This window comes from Protopterus annectens, chromosome 13.part0 (genome assembly GCF_019279795.1).
Source record: "Protopterus annectens isolate FY-2018-M chromosome 13.part0, PAN1.0, whole genome shotgun sequence".
In the NCBI taxonomy this organism is placed as follows: domain Eukaryota; kingdom Metazoa; phylum Chordata; order Ceratodontiformes; family Protopteridae; genus Protopterus; species Protopterus annectens.
In genome coordinates this window covers 1,203,561,373-1,203,576,963 of record NC_056747.1, presented here as the reverse complement: position 1 = coordinate 1,203,576,963, position 15,591 = coordinate 1,203,561,373, and the positions used below count along the sequence as shown (strand labels likewise).

Sequence of the window (15,591 nt, the reverse complement as noted above, 5' to 3'; positions counted from 1 at the left end):
AGACAGAGATCGCCTCTGAGAAAGCGGTATGCAACAGAGAACAGTCTTAGCTTTTTCAATCGTGCTGCATAGGGCAACTGTTTGAGGCCAGTAATTCTCTTGGTTAGGTACCTCTGTAGTCTCTCCAGCTGCTGGAGATGTCTAGCCAGGTACATTCCAATTGGTGCATTGTACTCAATAATGGGTCTGATGAGGGAAGAGTAGAGGGGCACCATTACATCCTTAGATTTTGCTGCGAACCCTTTCATGATCAGATGGGTCACATAGAAGGATTTTCTAACCACTTTGGCAACATGGTTATCAAAGGAAAGCTGGCTATCTATTTGGGTCCCTAGATCCCTTATTTCTTGTTCAGATTTCAGGGGATTACCTCATATGTTGTAGTTTGCGGGTACTCTGTTTTTTCCAAAAGGGATTACTATGCATTTTTTTGCATTTAGCTTGAGACCATGGCTTTGACACCATGCATCAGTCTCATTTAGGCCCTTCTGGAGGATCTCCATGTTGGCTGGAGACTCTATTATAGCACCCAGTTTGCAGTCATCCGCAAACTTAGTCAGCCACAGCCCTTCCGTGCTTGCCTGTACTTCTGAGAAGTATATGCCAAACAGGAGGGGCCCCAGGACAGAGCCCTGAGGCACACCACTCATTACTGGTCTGGATTCGGACATAGATCCCGCTACTCTTACTTTATGGGATCTGTCTGAGAGCCAGTTTGCGATCCATCTTGTGATGTAAGGGTTTATGCCCAGGCTGGTGAGCTTATCAATAATACCGGAATGGGGAATGGTGTCAAATGCTTTAGCAAGGTCAAGGTAAGCCGTGTGTACCTCCTTTCCCTTATCTATAGCCTGAGTAACTGTCTCAAAGAAATCCACCAGGTTCAGGAGGCATGATCTCCCTTGACGAAGCCGAACTGTGTGGGGTCCAGCGACTGGAGGTTCTCAATCTCTCCATTTATGAGTTCCATAATGATTCGCTCCATAGCCTTACAGATCCGACTGGTCAGGCTTATTGGTCGGTAGTTCCCAGGGTCAGTTATAGCCCCACCCTTGTGTAGCGGGACCACTGTTGCCATGAGCCATTCTCTGGGCACATATCCTGTGGAGAGGCTGAGACTGAACAGGGTATTAAGATGCGGGGTTAATTTCTTTTGGAGTCACAGATGACACAGCCTGGGACACCATCTGGTCCCATGGAGGCAGTGTTTTTAGCTTTAGATAGAGCCTTGTTAACCAACGTATCAGTAATAATTGGACTTACACAATCCCCTGGAATGGTAATAGGCCCTGTAGGTGGTGGTGGTGGGGGGGGGGATTTGCACTGAACCTGTCAGCCATGATGTTGGCAATGTCAGAAGGGTCAGTGTATTTTGTTCCATTCTGTACTAGCTCAGAACAGACCTGAGCATTGCCATTTAGGTTTTTGACGTAGCCATAGAAGGCCTTATGGTTATCCTTGGCATCCTTGGCAACTTTCTTTTCAAAGTTAGCTTTAGTTGACTTGATGAGAGCCCTCAATTTCTTACTAATGCTGATCAAGGATGATTTTTCTACTTGAGATTTGGCCTTTTTTTGTATAAGTCTGCTCCTTTTATTGTAATGTTTGCTTATGGCTGGGGTCCACCAGACTGGTTTCTTCTTGCTTGAGGAAGGAGTCTTGGTTTTATTTGGGATAGACCAAAAAAACAGCTGCAAAACGTGGAGCAAGTAACACAAACTTGTAGGAAAAACCACCTTTAATAACAAAGCAAAGCTTTCGGGCAGAACCCTTCTTCAATACTAATGCAATCAAGTCTGCATACTAGAAGCTTATATACAGGTCTAGAAGTCACATGATTAGCAGCCAGGAATCATGTGACGAACAAGTCTTAAAGTGCAAACAACATAATAAAACTTTAAAAAAATCAATTAATAATATTACGTAATCTAGTTAAAATTGGTTTTAAACTGACTTTGCTGTTAATTCCTGGATGTGAATCAGCAGCTAGTCTTAAAATCCATTCAAATTCCTTAGTCTCAAGGCGATTATTCAAATCTCCACCTCTGGCACTAGGACAATTATAATCAATAACTCTAAACTTAAAAGAATGTTCAGAGCCATGTATATTGATATGCTTATATAGTGCATTATTTTCACAACACCGTCTGATTTCTGAATTATGATCAATAACAAGATCTTTCAGCTTACGAATAGTTTTTCCTACATAGAACGAGGTGCAGGATTTACATGTAGCCAAATAGATAACACCTGAAGTGTTACAAGTAGCTGAAATTTTAAAATTAAATACTTGACCAGTGCTAGGGTGTGTGAAAATGTCACTACCGTTACCAAACATCTGTGCACAGGCAATACAGTTAAAACATTGAAAAGTTCCATGCTTAATAGCCAACGTCATAGGCTTAGGTTTATAAAAATCTTTATAACACAATAAGCTTTTGATAGTCTTCATATTTCTATAAGAGAAGCATGGCTTATCACCTACAATAGCTTTCATTTCATCTGAAGCTAATAAAATTATCCAATTTCTTGAGATAATTTGTTTAACCAGGTGACTTCTTCTATTAAAAGTAGTCATATATCTGACTGAAGTCATCTCTTTATTGCTGTTATTATTTTTCTGGGATGTAGTTAACAAAATATCCTGCCCTTGATTAAAGCTGATAGGTTTCAAATAAGTCTTCCTAGCCTCTAAAATATCAATTCTTGACTTAAGTAGGTGGGCATCATAGCCACTTGAGGTAAATTCCTCTATCAAATCATCCAGTTGTAACTTGAATACATCATCATCTGTGTTGAGCCTACTTGTCATAATAAATTGTGATTTTACCACACTTCTGAAAATATGTGGAGCGTGCATACTACTGTAATGTAAATATTTACAACAGCTAACTTTCTTCTTATATACAGAAGTATTAAGAATTCCATCATTCAGCTGGATTTTTAAATCTAAGTAACACATAGTATTTTCAGAAACTTGCATTTTAAATTTCAAATAATCAGTTGTGGAGTTCAAATATTCAACAAAAACATCCAGATCATGAAGTGTACCATTCCAAACAATTAAACAGTCATCAACAAATCTTTGATAAAAACTAATATAGGTAGAAAGATTCCTATTACTATACAGATGTTTATGTTCCCATTGGTAAAGGACTAGGTTAGCGTATGTGTTAGCCACTGAGGTACCCATAGCTATTCCTGTTAACTGCAAATATAAAGTTTCGTTAAACATAAAAATATTATTTTTCAAAACAACATCCATAAGACAGCAAATGTTGTCAATGGATTTGAAATCAGGGTTAGGTTGTGTTATTAAAATTTACCTGAGAAGCACAAGTCCGCATCATTAGGAATGACGGTAAATAAGGATACGATATCCAAGCTAACTAAATAATGTCTTTTAGTTTTTATATCAGGCTCATTTCTAGTATACCATTGCTGTAACTTAGATAACAAATCATGTGTATCTTTCAGGATGGTATTACAATTAAGTAGATGTGGTTGTAACTGTTTGTGCAAGTAAACTGAAACCGGTTCTGTAATCCAGCCTCCACCTGAGACGATAGGTCTCATTGGTGGGTTATCCATAGACTTATGTATTTTTGGGATACCATACAAATGAGGTATCAAAGGACAAGGTACAGTTAGAAAATGAAACAAATCAAGGTTGATGTCACCATTAAGCTGAAGTTCAAATATTACCATGTTGACATAACTCACACATTTCTTTACATCTGCATGTGTAACTATTTTAAATGCATTCTCATCATTCAAAAGTAGAGAAACAGCTGAAAAATACTTGTCTCGGTCCATAATAACAGGCATACCACCTTTGTCCGCTTGCTATTGTAGGTGATAAGCCATGCTTCTCTTATAGAAATATGAAGACTATCAAAAGCTTATTGTGTTATAAAGATTTTTATAAACCTAAGCCTATGACGTTGGCTATTAAGCATGGAACTTTTCAATGTTTTAACTGTATTGCCTGTGCACAGATGTTTGGTAATGGTAGTGACATTTTCACACACCCTAGCACTGGTCAAGTATTTAATTTTAAAATTTCAGCTACTTGTAACACTTCAGGTGTTATCTATTTGGCTACATGTAAATCCTGCACCTCGTTCTATGTAGGAAAAACTATTCGTAAGCTGAAAGATCTTGTTATTGATCATAATTCAGAAATCAGACGGTGTTGTGAAAATAATGCACTATATAAGCATATCAATATACATGGCTCTGAACATTCTTTTAAGTTTAGAGTTATTGATTTTAATTGTCCTAGTGCCAGAGGTGGAGATTTGAATAATCGCCTTGAGACTAAGGAATTTGAATGGATTTTAAGACTAGCTGCTGATTCACATCCAGGAATTAACAGCAAAGTCAGTTTAAAACCAATTTTAACTAGATTACGTAATATTATTAATTGATTTTTTTAAAGTTTTATTATGTTGTTTGCACTTTAAGACTTATTCGTCACATGATTCCTGGCTGCTAATCATGTGACTTCTAGACCTGTATATAAGCTTCTAGTATGCAGACTTGATTGTATTTATTTGGGATAGCAAGGTCCATGCAATCCTGAGGATGCATATAGCGTGCCTTGGTGTAGGATTCTGCATCCTGGATATCATTATCCTTCTGCAAGGGAATAGTGAAGCTTTCCACTTCGGATGCAAGTAGTTTAAAGTTTGCTTTGGAAAGGTTTTTGACTATGTTTTTTTTGACTGGGGGAGGTGGAGGGGTGAGAATGTCCAGGGTTATCAGTTTGTGGTCGGATCTGACCAAGGAGGGAGTGATAACGGGTGTGGTACAGTGGGCGCCCATATTTGTGATGATTAAATCCAATATGTTGTCCCCTCTAGTGGGGGAACATACTAGTTGTTCAAGGGCATTTGAATTTATAAATTCTATGAATCGCTGAGCATAGGAGTTGGAACATTGGTAGTTCACCCAGTCTATACCAGGGTAGTTGAAATCACCCAAGATTATGGTGTTGGGTAGGACCTTAATATTTTCCAATATCTCAAGGAATGCAGAGTGAGCATCTTAGGACATGGTGGGCGATCTATAACTGGCTACGACTTGAAATGTGGTTTTGCCTGCTGATAGTTTTGCATGGATGATCTCTGGGGCATCATGCTGCGCTACTAACCTGGAGATATGGGTATCCTTGATGAATATGGATACACCTCCGCCCTTTGTACTGCGATCCGGTAACTGAGGCCAGAAGGTATGATATGAATTGTAACCTGGCAGTGCTGGGGTGCTCTCTTGAGCCTTGAACCAGGTTTCCGTCACTGCACAAACATTGATTTTCTCCATGTTGAGGAGAGCCTCGAGTGTGTGCATTTTGAGGTTGAGACTTCTGGCGTTGAGTAGCATTACCCTTAGTTTTTGGTTATCTGTGCTGGTTACGGTGGTTGGTTTGTCCTTTGAGCCTTGCCTAAAAAAGGCACTAAGGGGACGGCAAGAGCGTTGGCCAGTATTCGAAAACCTAGGTGTGACAGGTATAACCCATCTCTGGCAAAACAGCGAGGCTTGTCTATTATGTCATCACAGGCAGACAGACACTGAATGACACCAGAAGCTTAGCCAATTGTTGAAATTGATCATTTTGTCTTTGTATTGTGGTATAATTCTAGGTGAAGGTAGTATGCTACTCAAGGTCAGGGTCATACCAGCTTGGGCTACATGATCAGAGAGCTCCTCAATGTCTCTTTTCATGTAGTCCAGGGAGGTACGTCTTAGATCATTCACACCAACATGTACAATGACAGCGTCATACTTGTACTTGTTTTGAGGTGACCCAAGTGCTTGTGTTATGTGGCGGATCCGAGCACCCGACAGGCAGCTGACAGTAACCTTCTCCTTGTTCAGCCTGGTGAGTGGAACATCCGTGTGCCTTACTATAGAGTCTCCAATTACTAACGTGTTAGGTATGGTGTTTTGCCTTAATGGTTGTTGTGAGGCACACTGCTGAGATGAATTATGTGTTTTCTGGCTTGTGTTCGGGGGTGCAGGTTGCTTGCTTGTCTGCTTTGGAGGGCACTGTTTCTTTTTCAGATTGGTACCTAGTGCCTCCGAATATGTTTTTGTGTATTTATGCGTATGTTTTGCCGGTGCCTGTTTTGTAGATTCATGTGTGACAGGTGGTGTGATGCAAGTGTGTCCCTTATCCTCTTGACTGTCTGTTACAGTCATGGGTTGAGAGCGCTTAGCTTCCAGTCTAGCTGTGTATTTGCATCTCTCACAAGTGTTTGTGTCTAGAGGTAAGAGGAGAGGGTTGTCTGTATACATGAGGCAGTTGTGACATTGCCTCAGGATGCCCAATTCCACCAGATGAACTGGAGAATACACCTGAAGCTGACCTCTGGACATGCTTTGAAGAGTAAATTGAACTTAAGTCCTGTGGACGATCGGGGGTCTTATGCTATATTATAATAGTGCTGTCTAGGAAATTTGGAGAATAATAGTGCTGTCTAGGAGATTAGGACAAGTGCTGATTTCTGTTTTGCAAGTGCTGCAATAAGAGCAGCTGATCTGAAGCACTTGAGTTGAGGCTTGCCTAGTTCTAAGGGAAAATTTACAGTGCAGACTTTGTGGGGCCGGGAATAGTATACCCCCAACTAACTGGCGCTGCCTGGCGCTGCTCTGTGCGCAAGACCGCGCAAAAAGAGAGTTGCAGGGGTTTTCCTCTAGATAAGTGAGGAAATTGAGTACAAGAGCTGTTTTACTCTAAGCAAGTGAGAAAAGTAAGTACAAAAACTGTTTTCCTCTAGGTAATGAGGAAGATAGAGTGCTATAGTAATTAGTAGCTTATTTAGTGCTTACAAGTTCTGAACAAGTGCTGAGCATGAACAAGCAAATTTAAGTGCTAAAACTAAGAATCTGTATCTGCACTAGATAAGTTACAGGACAGAAACAAGTGCAAATACAGGCTTTCAAATCAGAAAGTTGAGAGAGATGGAAGAGATTGCCCAAACGGCCAATAACTACAAATTCTAGGCCAGAACCACTACTTACGTTTGTGGTAGACAGGTTACCTAGTGCTTACCACTCCCACTGATAAGCTAGAAGGCTTCCCACCAACACAGATAGGCTTGGGGGACTCAGAAGCTTACATACAGTCCTGGATACAGCAAGTCTGTATCTGGAACACTAGTTACAGGAAAGGTAGGAAACAGGCTTACAGTTTTTTTTTTTTTTTTTTTTACAGAAAAATAGCAAAAACAGTAGTAAAAAACAATTCACATGCAGTGCAAGCTAGCACACTTGAGTATGCAGCAATATTAGACCAAACACAGTTTAAAAAATGCAATTAAATTAAAAAGGACTAAAAGCAAGTGCAGAAAGAGTTTATTAGGTAGAATGTGGTAAAGAGATGGGATGGGGAGAGTGTCACAGATAAAATCTACAGTGGGGCGGGCAACTGCAAAAGCCACCAACAAAACAGTTTCAACAGAGATCTAAGCAAAAACTAATGGTACAAACTTTAAAACCAAAAAAATATTCTCAGCTCTGTATATTGGCCGATCAGTCTCTCAGAACAGTGAGACAACAGTTTCAACACAGATCTAAGCAACAATTAAACTCTATAACCAAAAAAATATATACTCAGCTCTGTATAATTGCAGATAATATGTAAGGCAGTCTCTCAGAACACAGGTTCCAGCAACCTTGTCTCTGTTGACCTTAGAGCCTTCTCTGACCACTACTTGCAGCTGATTGTGGCAACTAGTGGTTTATGTTGTGGGCCGACTGTTTCACTGGGGATGACTTTGCAATCGTGGTTTCTACTTTTGTTAAAGTAACAAACTTTATACATTTATAAATATATATATATATATATATATATATATATGTATGTATATATATATATATATATATGTATGTATATATATATATATATATATATATATATATATATATATATATATATATTTTACCTCTCATGATTTTATTGCCACAGTTGTCTCTCATGCTTTGCTGTGATTAAGTTTGCTTTTTGACTTTCTTTTTCACAGCTCTAACAGCTGCAGCTGGCCGGGGGAAGCTTGAGGTCTGCAGATTACTTTTAGAGCAAGGAGCAGCAGTATCGCAACCGAATCGACGTGGGGTGGTCCCACTGTTCAGCGCAGTGCGGCAGGGACACTGGCAGGTAATATTTAAGGCTGTGTTGTCAGTCATTACACTTGCACAAAGTGTTTGCTCACTGTAACACAGTAATTTTATTCTTAATGTGTTATAACTTGATCACTGCCTACAGTTAAGTAGTTTACATTCAGTTCTGGCTGTAGGATGGATACTCTAGCAAGTTATTACCATTTCTCTCGAGTTCTGACTTGCTTTAGAGTGTAAAATGTGATTCCTTGCATAAATACACATTGTAGAGTACTGATGTTGCCAGATATTATTACAGTTTAACTTACCAAATGGCAATGTATTTTTTTCCCTCAGATGTTAATGGGAAAAATGTATGGAAACAGAATGAGAGCCAGAGGAATAAATTGTCTTGCATGGAAAAAAAAGTGTACTGTACTGGGAAATGCATGATGCTGCTGTTGGGATTTCCTGTTTTGCTTTACCACTGGGGAGTAATTTTGTCTGATTTGTGTGTGTGTGTGTGTGTGTGTGTGTGTGTGTGTGTGTGTGTGTGTGTGTGTGTGTGTGTTTACTCCTGCAAACATACCCTGTATCATTACTGTATCATTACATACCTGCCTAGGTGAGCATGTTTCAGTTTTTCTGCAACTTGTACATTTTGGATCTTGAGCCTGATTTCACCTTGTAAAAGTTCCCACTTTAAAGGCCTTGATAACTTCCTATGCCCTCATTTTCTTCACTGCTAACCTGCTATTTCTCCTCTTTCCCCCCGATTTTTAAGCTGTTGACTAGGTGTCCCCCATTTTTAGTACTGTAATATGCACTACATAAAGTGGTGTTCTACTCATATACCCACTTTTATAAACAAATCAGATATATCACACACTGGGGAACGCTACAGAATCCTGAAAGCCCAAAATCCTGAAGACCAAAATCTCGAGACCAAAATCTCGAAAGTTCAAAATACTGAAAATGCACAGGATACCTATATTCCAGCATAAGTACATACAGAAACACATTACCCTTCAACTGTACGCAGGGGGGCAAGCTCCCCTGCACCCCCCATGTGGGGGGGCTGTGCCCCTCACACCCCCGCTATTTAAATATATCAACTCCGCGATTGCACTACACTAAGTGCAATCTCTGAGTTGATATATTTAAGTAGCAGGGGGTGTGGGGGGTGCAGTGGTTCACAGGGACTTGCCCCCCCCCCCTGCTTATACTTGGAGAAGAGTAATATGGTTTGTCTTTTATTTGTTTATCTATGTACTTGTGCTGGAATATAGTAAGTGTTGATATCCTGTGTGCTTTCAGTATTTTGAGTTTTCAGTATTTTGAACTTTCGAGATTTTGGTCTCGGGATTTTGATCTTTCAAGATTCTGTAGCACTCCCCATACACTGACACTCGTGTATCATTAAATTTGTTTTGAATTCTCTTCATACTTTTCATTTTGTACCATTGTTTTTCTTTTTCTTCTCCATGGCAGAGCCTGAAAGTGGTTCCCATGGATCAGTGTTCTACCCTGGTTAACAAAAGTAAATACATATATAGAGATTGTTTAACTAGTATAAATTGATGGGTATCATCAGATGGTCTCTTAAGTAACTGAACATGCTCAGTTTATAGTGAAAAGAAAGGATGATATTGTAGGCTTTTTGAAGCATTGCGAACATGAGATGCTGGAGATGCAGCTCCATTTGTACTTGTACTAATCTCGACCTACCTAAATTAGAAAAAAAAGTGCTATTTAATTGATGGCATGCCACAGCATTGCAGACATGCAGCTTTTTGTGAGAGAGGTTGAGAGGTTCTGGTATTTGCCTTTCAACTGTCCATATTCATATTTACACAGAACATCCAGATTTTTGCCTCATATTTTTGGTCTGTTCTTCATAAAATTTGTGGATTTCTGGCAAGCCATTGAGGTTTGAAATAGCTAAAAATGTCATACATTTAAGTTTTATCCGTTCATACGTTCATAGCTAATTACTAGGCTAGCTGCCCTGTGGGCCATTTCCTTCCCAAAGGTCAGAATCCTACACAATACCTTGTGTCTGTGAGAGACGCATCTTAACCATTATACTAACCCCAACCCCTAAAATAATGAAACGGAGCATAAGTCCTCAACAACATTAGTAATCAGTCTACTTGGCCAATTGGCCTGAAGGGGCATTTTAATCTTGGCTAATATCTCAACATCAGAATCAAACCTTCTACTTTGTGTATGTGAGGTGAAGACTTGACCATTATGCCAAACACTTAAAGATAAAAATCAAACCTTGCATCTTGTGACTATAAGGCAAACACCTTGGCCCCTGTACTAACCCTACTTAGTAGACTTTGTATCCTCCAGAAAATGCACAGAAATGCAAAATCTATTATTCTAGCAACTTTCTAAGAACAGGATTTAAAATTTGTCCCTGACTTTGGGCCTTTGTTACCCCATTATTTTTAGCTTTATCCAGATTTCTTGAAATTGAAAATTGAGAGGTATGACCTTTGTCCAAATTTAAAATTAAATTGAAAGAGCATTTTCAGATCTCTTTAAGTTCAGGTGCTTTAGATAAAACATTAACCCCGCAGCATGCCTAAAGACCAGCTGTTCACTTTTCTTTTTTGAGTATACCTTTTCTTATTAAGAATATTTTTCTGCTCTTTGGGACAAAGATCACTGTGGCATTAAGACATTGCCTTGCTGATGTACTTGCTGATATGCCACATTTAGTTTGTACATGTTGAAGTACTGTTCATGGTATCCTCTGTAAGTTGGACTTTTCTTTGTCATCATCATTTGCCACTGCTGTGTCCCTTGTTAGCGTATATCCTTTCCTAGTTGTTCACCTTCTGTCATCTCCTCTATTCACAGTGATTTTTTGTTGTGGTGATTAATGCCTTTGTTGCTCAAGCAAGTTGTGGCTATTTATTTTATCAGCTTTGTTCAGCTTTAGTAATGTTCACTTTGTTTCATTCTGTTTAGTTATGTCTGTATGTACTGTTGATCATTAATCTTTTCTACTTGCAGCTTGGGTCATGGCTGAAAATGGTCTGACCAGTTAATGTATCTGGTTATCAAGTCTACTTTTGAGGCATCTGTGAATACAATAAACTATTTAGAGAAGTCAGGGACCAGTAATATTGGCACAGAACATAACATTCATCAGCTGCAGAAATGCCTGTTCTTGTTTTATTTGTACATTTGACTTTCACCAGTGCAGTGACGTTGATCAGGTCATTCAGGGAGGAAAGTATAGAATAAATTTTAGGTTAATAGTTATCCAGACTCAAGAATGATTTGAACTTTCTGTTCATAGTGGCTGCTGTTTAGCACTACTTGAATTTTCTCAGAATGTGGATTGACTATCCTTTCGCCTATAAAATACCCCAAATAGTGGGCTTCTACCGTGCCTAAATTACACTTGGCTGGATTAACAGTCAGACCGTCTGGACATAAGGAGTGGAAAATGTCTTGTCTCTTAAAGAGCTGACTTTGCCAGTCTTCTGAGTAGATGACTACATCATCCAGGTAAGCTGAGTATCTCATGTGAGGTCTGAGAACCTTGTCTGTCAGCCACTTGAACGTCGTTGATTCTACATGGACAGTTGTTATTGTTGTGTCTTTTGGCTTTTCCCGGTTATGGGTCGCCACAGCGGAGCTTCAGTCCGCTAATGATCGGCAGTAGATTTTTACGTGCTGAGTTGCCGACCCTGACGCACAACCTTCAACGAAGGTACGCCCATTCACGCATGTCTCCACACACAAGACGCTCTAGCTGAGAATCAAACAGGACAACATCTTACTGTGAGGCGACAACGCTACCGCAGCACCGCCACCGCAGTTTGGTACAATTCTATTGTGATAAAAGCCAGTGAGCTTGGAAAATGCTGTCTTTACCTTAGTCTCTGCAGAGACCCTGTTAGTTCTGGTTTGAGTACCAGACACGTGAATAGTGAGCATAATCTTTAGTAAGACAGATTAAATTTCCATTGCCTTTATACTAGTCTCCTGTATCTAAAATAAAATTAACATCATCCATGAAAGAACTCAGGGCAAAGAGCACATTAGATATATTTTATGAGAGATCATTGTCTCACAGTTTAAATAGTGTGTATTTACTGCTGAAGCTGTTGCTTTTGTGATAAAAGTGTTAACTGTTGCCAGCACTTCTGAAGGCTGGATATGTAGTAACTGTTCATGCTTCAAAGTGAGAGTCAAGAATCTACTCATCTAAATTTGTAGGATGAAACTGAATTGTCAAGAAGTCAAGCATATACCCAGAAAACATTGAAGTGTTCATACGTATCTGCTCCAGTTCAGGAAAGAGAGAAATCTATTGAAGCTATGGAGGATTCCACATTTGTACAAGTTATGACTGAACTACTCAAAATTAATTCCACCTTGTCGGATTATATTTCTCATCTTTGTAAAAGGATGGAAAATATGGAAACAGCTTTGTCTGCATATTCAGATCAATAACTGGAGCTGTCAGTAGGATTTAAGAGCATTATACCCAGCATGTCTTTCTCAGAAGTAAAACTTGAACTTTTAGAAGAAAAATTAATAGAATGTAGAAGAAAATGTCAAAATCTGTGTATTACTGGCACATATAGAAGAGGGCACTAGATATGTGGAATACATTACTGGAAAACTATCTGAGTGGACTGGTACCCACTGAAGAGTATTTTACAGATACTGCTCATAGCGCATTTACTTAATGACGAAGTAAATTCAGTTTGCTACCAAGGACTAAGACTGTCTGTACAGCTGCATATTTTTGAACTCTCCCTAGACTTCCCTGCAAAGTTTTTTTGCAACAGGCACTGGTACAAGACACACTTACAGGAGGGCTCACTGATTCCCGTGGTGGGAACTACATGTTGTTGTTGTTTTGTAAAGATTAATACTGTAGCACTTAGGATTTATGACGCGTTACTGACGACCTCTTATAATTTACCTCTTTTGACAACATTTAGATGGAACAAACTGAAACAGAAGTCCATTATCTCTTTCGTCAGGTAAACCTGTTTGGTTCACTGTCAAAGAATGCTGCAATTTATTTTAGACCTAGCACATAAAATAACCCTTTCTTTCTCTCTGAACACACTTATAATTGATATGTCACTAGAAAGCAGAAAGTTGAAATCATCCTGTAATGTAAAGGGTGGTATGCTCCTGACATAAAGGATACAGGGTAAGTGCTTCCATTCACAGGTTCAACCAAATTATCCTAACTAGCTACAGTTATAATTGCTACAGTGTAATACTTCAGGATTTTAATTTGACTGGTTGTCACATAATTTTTTTAGTACTTGTTGCCCCATCAAAACATGACAAATAGCATCTACTTATCACAACACAGATACAGTGATGTACTAATAGTTACAAATAGCCAGGGAGAAGATGTTCTTCGTGTTTCACTGTTGCACTCATCACATTTGGGTTATGCATGCCAGGGTAGCCTTCGGCCGGCCCAGATTCCAGAGACTTAGTATTTCTGCTTCGGTTGCTGTCGCTTGAGGACTATTGTCAGCTCGTCAGTGGTATAAAGTAAGGCAGCCGACACCATTACATCAGTCTTTCTTGCCATAGAACCCGAAGCAGAAGCATATGTTCATTGTGTTACACTGCTGCAGTCATCACACTTTGGTTATGCTGCCGTCAGGCGGTCCCACAGTCGGCCAGAGTTCCAAAGTCTTGGTCCGGCGTCGGTTGCTGTTGCTTCTTCCCTGACGTCAGTGTGCCAGGGGTATATAAGATGCGTCCGACACCATTTTCTTCAGTCTTTCTTGCCGCGCGGTGCCCGAAGCAGAAGCAGTTCGCAAGTGCCGGTCGGCCGACTCCTGAGATTTTCAAATTGAATTTCGGTCCGAAGTCTTCATAAAGCTAAGTACCCCATTGGGGAACCTTTTCTTGCCTCAGTCCGATTTCATAAAAAGTTAACAATTGCATTTCTTGTGGGAAGCAAATACCTCATAAGGACTTTCATTCTTATTGTATTCCTTGCCTAGGCCCAGACACGACGTCACAGGTTGTCGGTTTTGTGCTAGGTTTAATAAACAAACTATTAAACGACTGTTTGATTTCGCCCGACAGTATTTTGGTAGGAAATTTAATTATACCATGCCGTTGGAACAACCGACGACCGGAATGCATAAAAAACGCAAAGATAAGGACAGGCAGCCGAGATCCAAACCGGACTCCGAGGCCTCTGCTAAGCCAGTCGCCTGTTTTCTGGTTTTTAGTGAGGCACCTACGCAGCCCCTGACGACCGCTGATTTAGAACCCCAGGCAACATCCGATTCACAAGTGGAGATTGCTAGGCCTCCACAACCTTTACCTTTAGGCCCTTCCGACTCCATGCCTGAAGGAGATCCCGGTGCAGTTGAAATGCCTTCAGTTGCAGAAGGTGTCTACAGACTGACTACACTCACTATTAAATCCTATGCAAAACTGAAAACTCCTTTAAAAACAAAGAAGACTGTACAGCAGTCCCCAGTACAAGGCCCCATGCCTAAGAAACAGATGTTTAAGATGGCTGAAGACTTAATTACCCTAATCAGGGGTTCCCATCCCCCTCCTGATAAAAGGCCAAGGCAGGAGGAGGACTACGCTTCCTCTGACCAGGTTTCGATTTCCTCAGACTCTTCTGAGGAACAGGAATATTCCTTTCCCCCTTATGAAGATTCTGATGCTGAAGAGTCTATCCCTTCTGCATCTCCCCCAGAAGACTACTCTTTTGGGGAAACCTTACATACTATGAGGGAACATTTCCACTGGGAAGGCCAGGATTACTCTGATTCTAAGAAAAGGCTCCGAGAGTTCTTTTTACTACCCCAGCACAGACCACTTTCTATTCCACCTGTGTTAGACATTGTGGATGATGTTTATTCAGAATCTAGCCTTAACCCAGATTCACTACCTCCTGCACCAGCCAAACCAGACAGATACTACAGAGTCCCTGACTGTATAAAAGCCCTGTTGCTGACCCAGAAACCATTTCCCAGGGTCCCAAAGGGGTTAAGGCCTCTATTGCTAAAAATCCTGTGCTCTCTGAAAGGGATTCTAGAGCACTAGACAGATGGGGAAAGAAAGTATATACCTCAGCTACTCTAGCTATGAGGGCCTTAAATTGTCAGTTTCACATGCTGAAATATCAACAATATCTGATGTCTCAATTAAAACAAAAAATGCTCGCACATACAGAACAGCCAGATTACAAGAAAATGCAAGATTTGTTGCATTCAGCTGAACAAGTGGGAAAACATACTTTGCAATGTGGATTTGATTCATTGGAAGCTTCTTGTAGAGCAGCAGTGACAGAGTCTGTCATACGTAGGCATGCTTGGTTAAAAGAACAAACTTTACCTGATCATGTTAAAGCAAAGTTATTGGATGCACCTTTACAGCAGGATGTTTTATTTGGTGTAAAAGCAGAAGTAGTTTTAAAGAAAATGGAGGATAAGGCAAAATCTATGCAGACGGTCA

General features: G+C 40.0%; 1 protein-coding gene across 1 annotated transcript in view; it reads left to right on the top strand.

Moving 5' to 3' along the window:
• The window catches only part of TANC2 (tetratricopeptide repeat, ankyrin repeat and coiled-coil containing 2), a 2,676,984-nt gene that overhangs the window by 2,335,198 nt on the left and 326,195 nt on the right, over nucleotides 1–15,591 (top strand). The window contains exon 18 of the mRNA XM_044055212.1: nucleotides 8,028–8,161. Within this exon, the coding sequence (XP_043911147.1) occupies nucleotides 8,028–8,161 (134 nt within the window). The remainder of the gene's footprint in view (nucleotides 1–8,027; nucleotides 8,162–15,591) is intronic.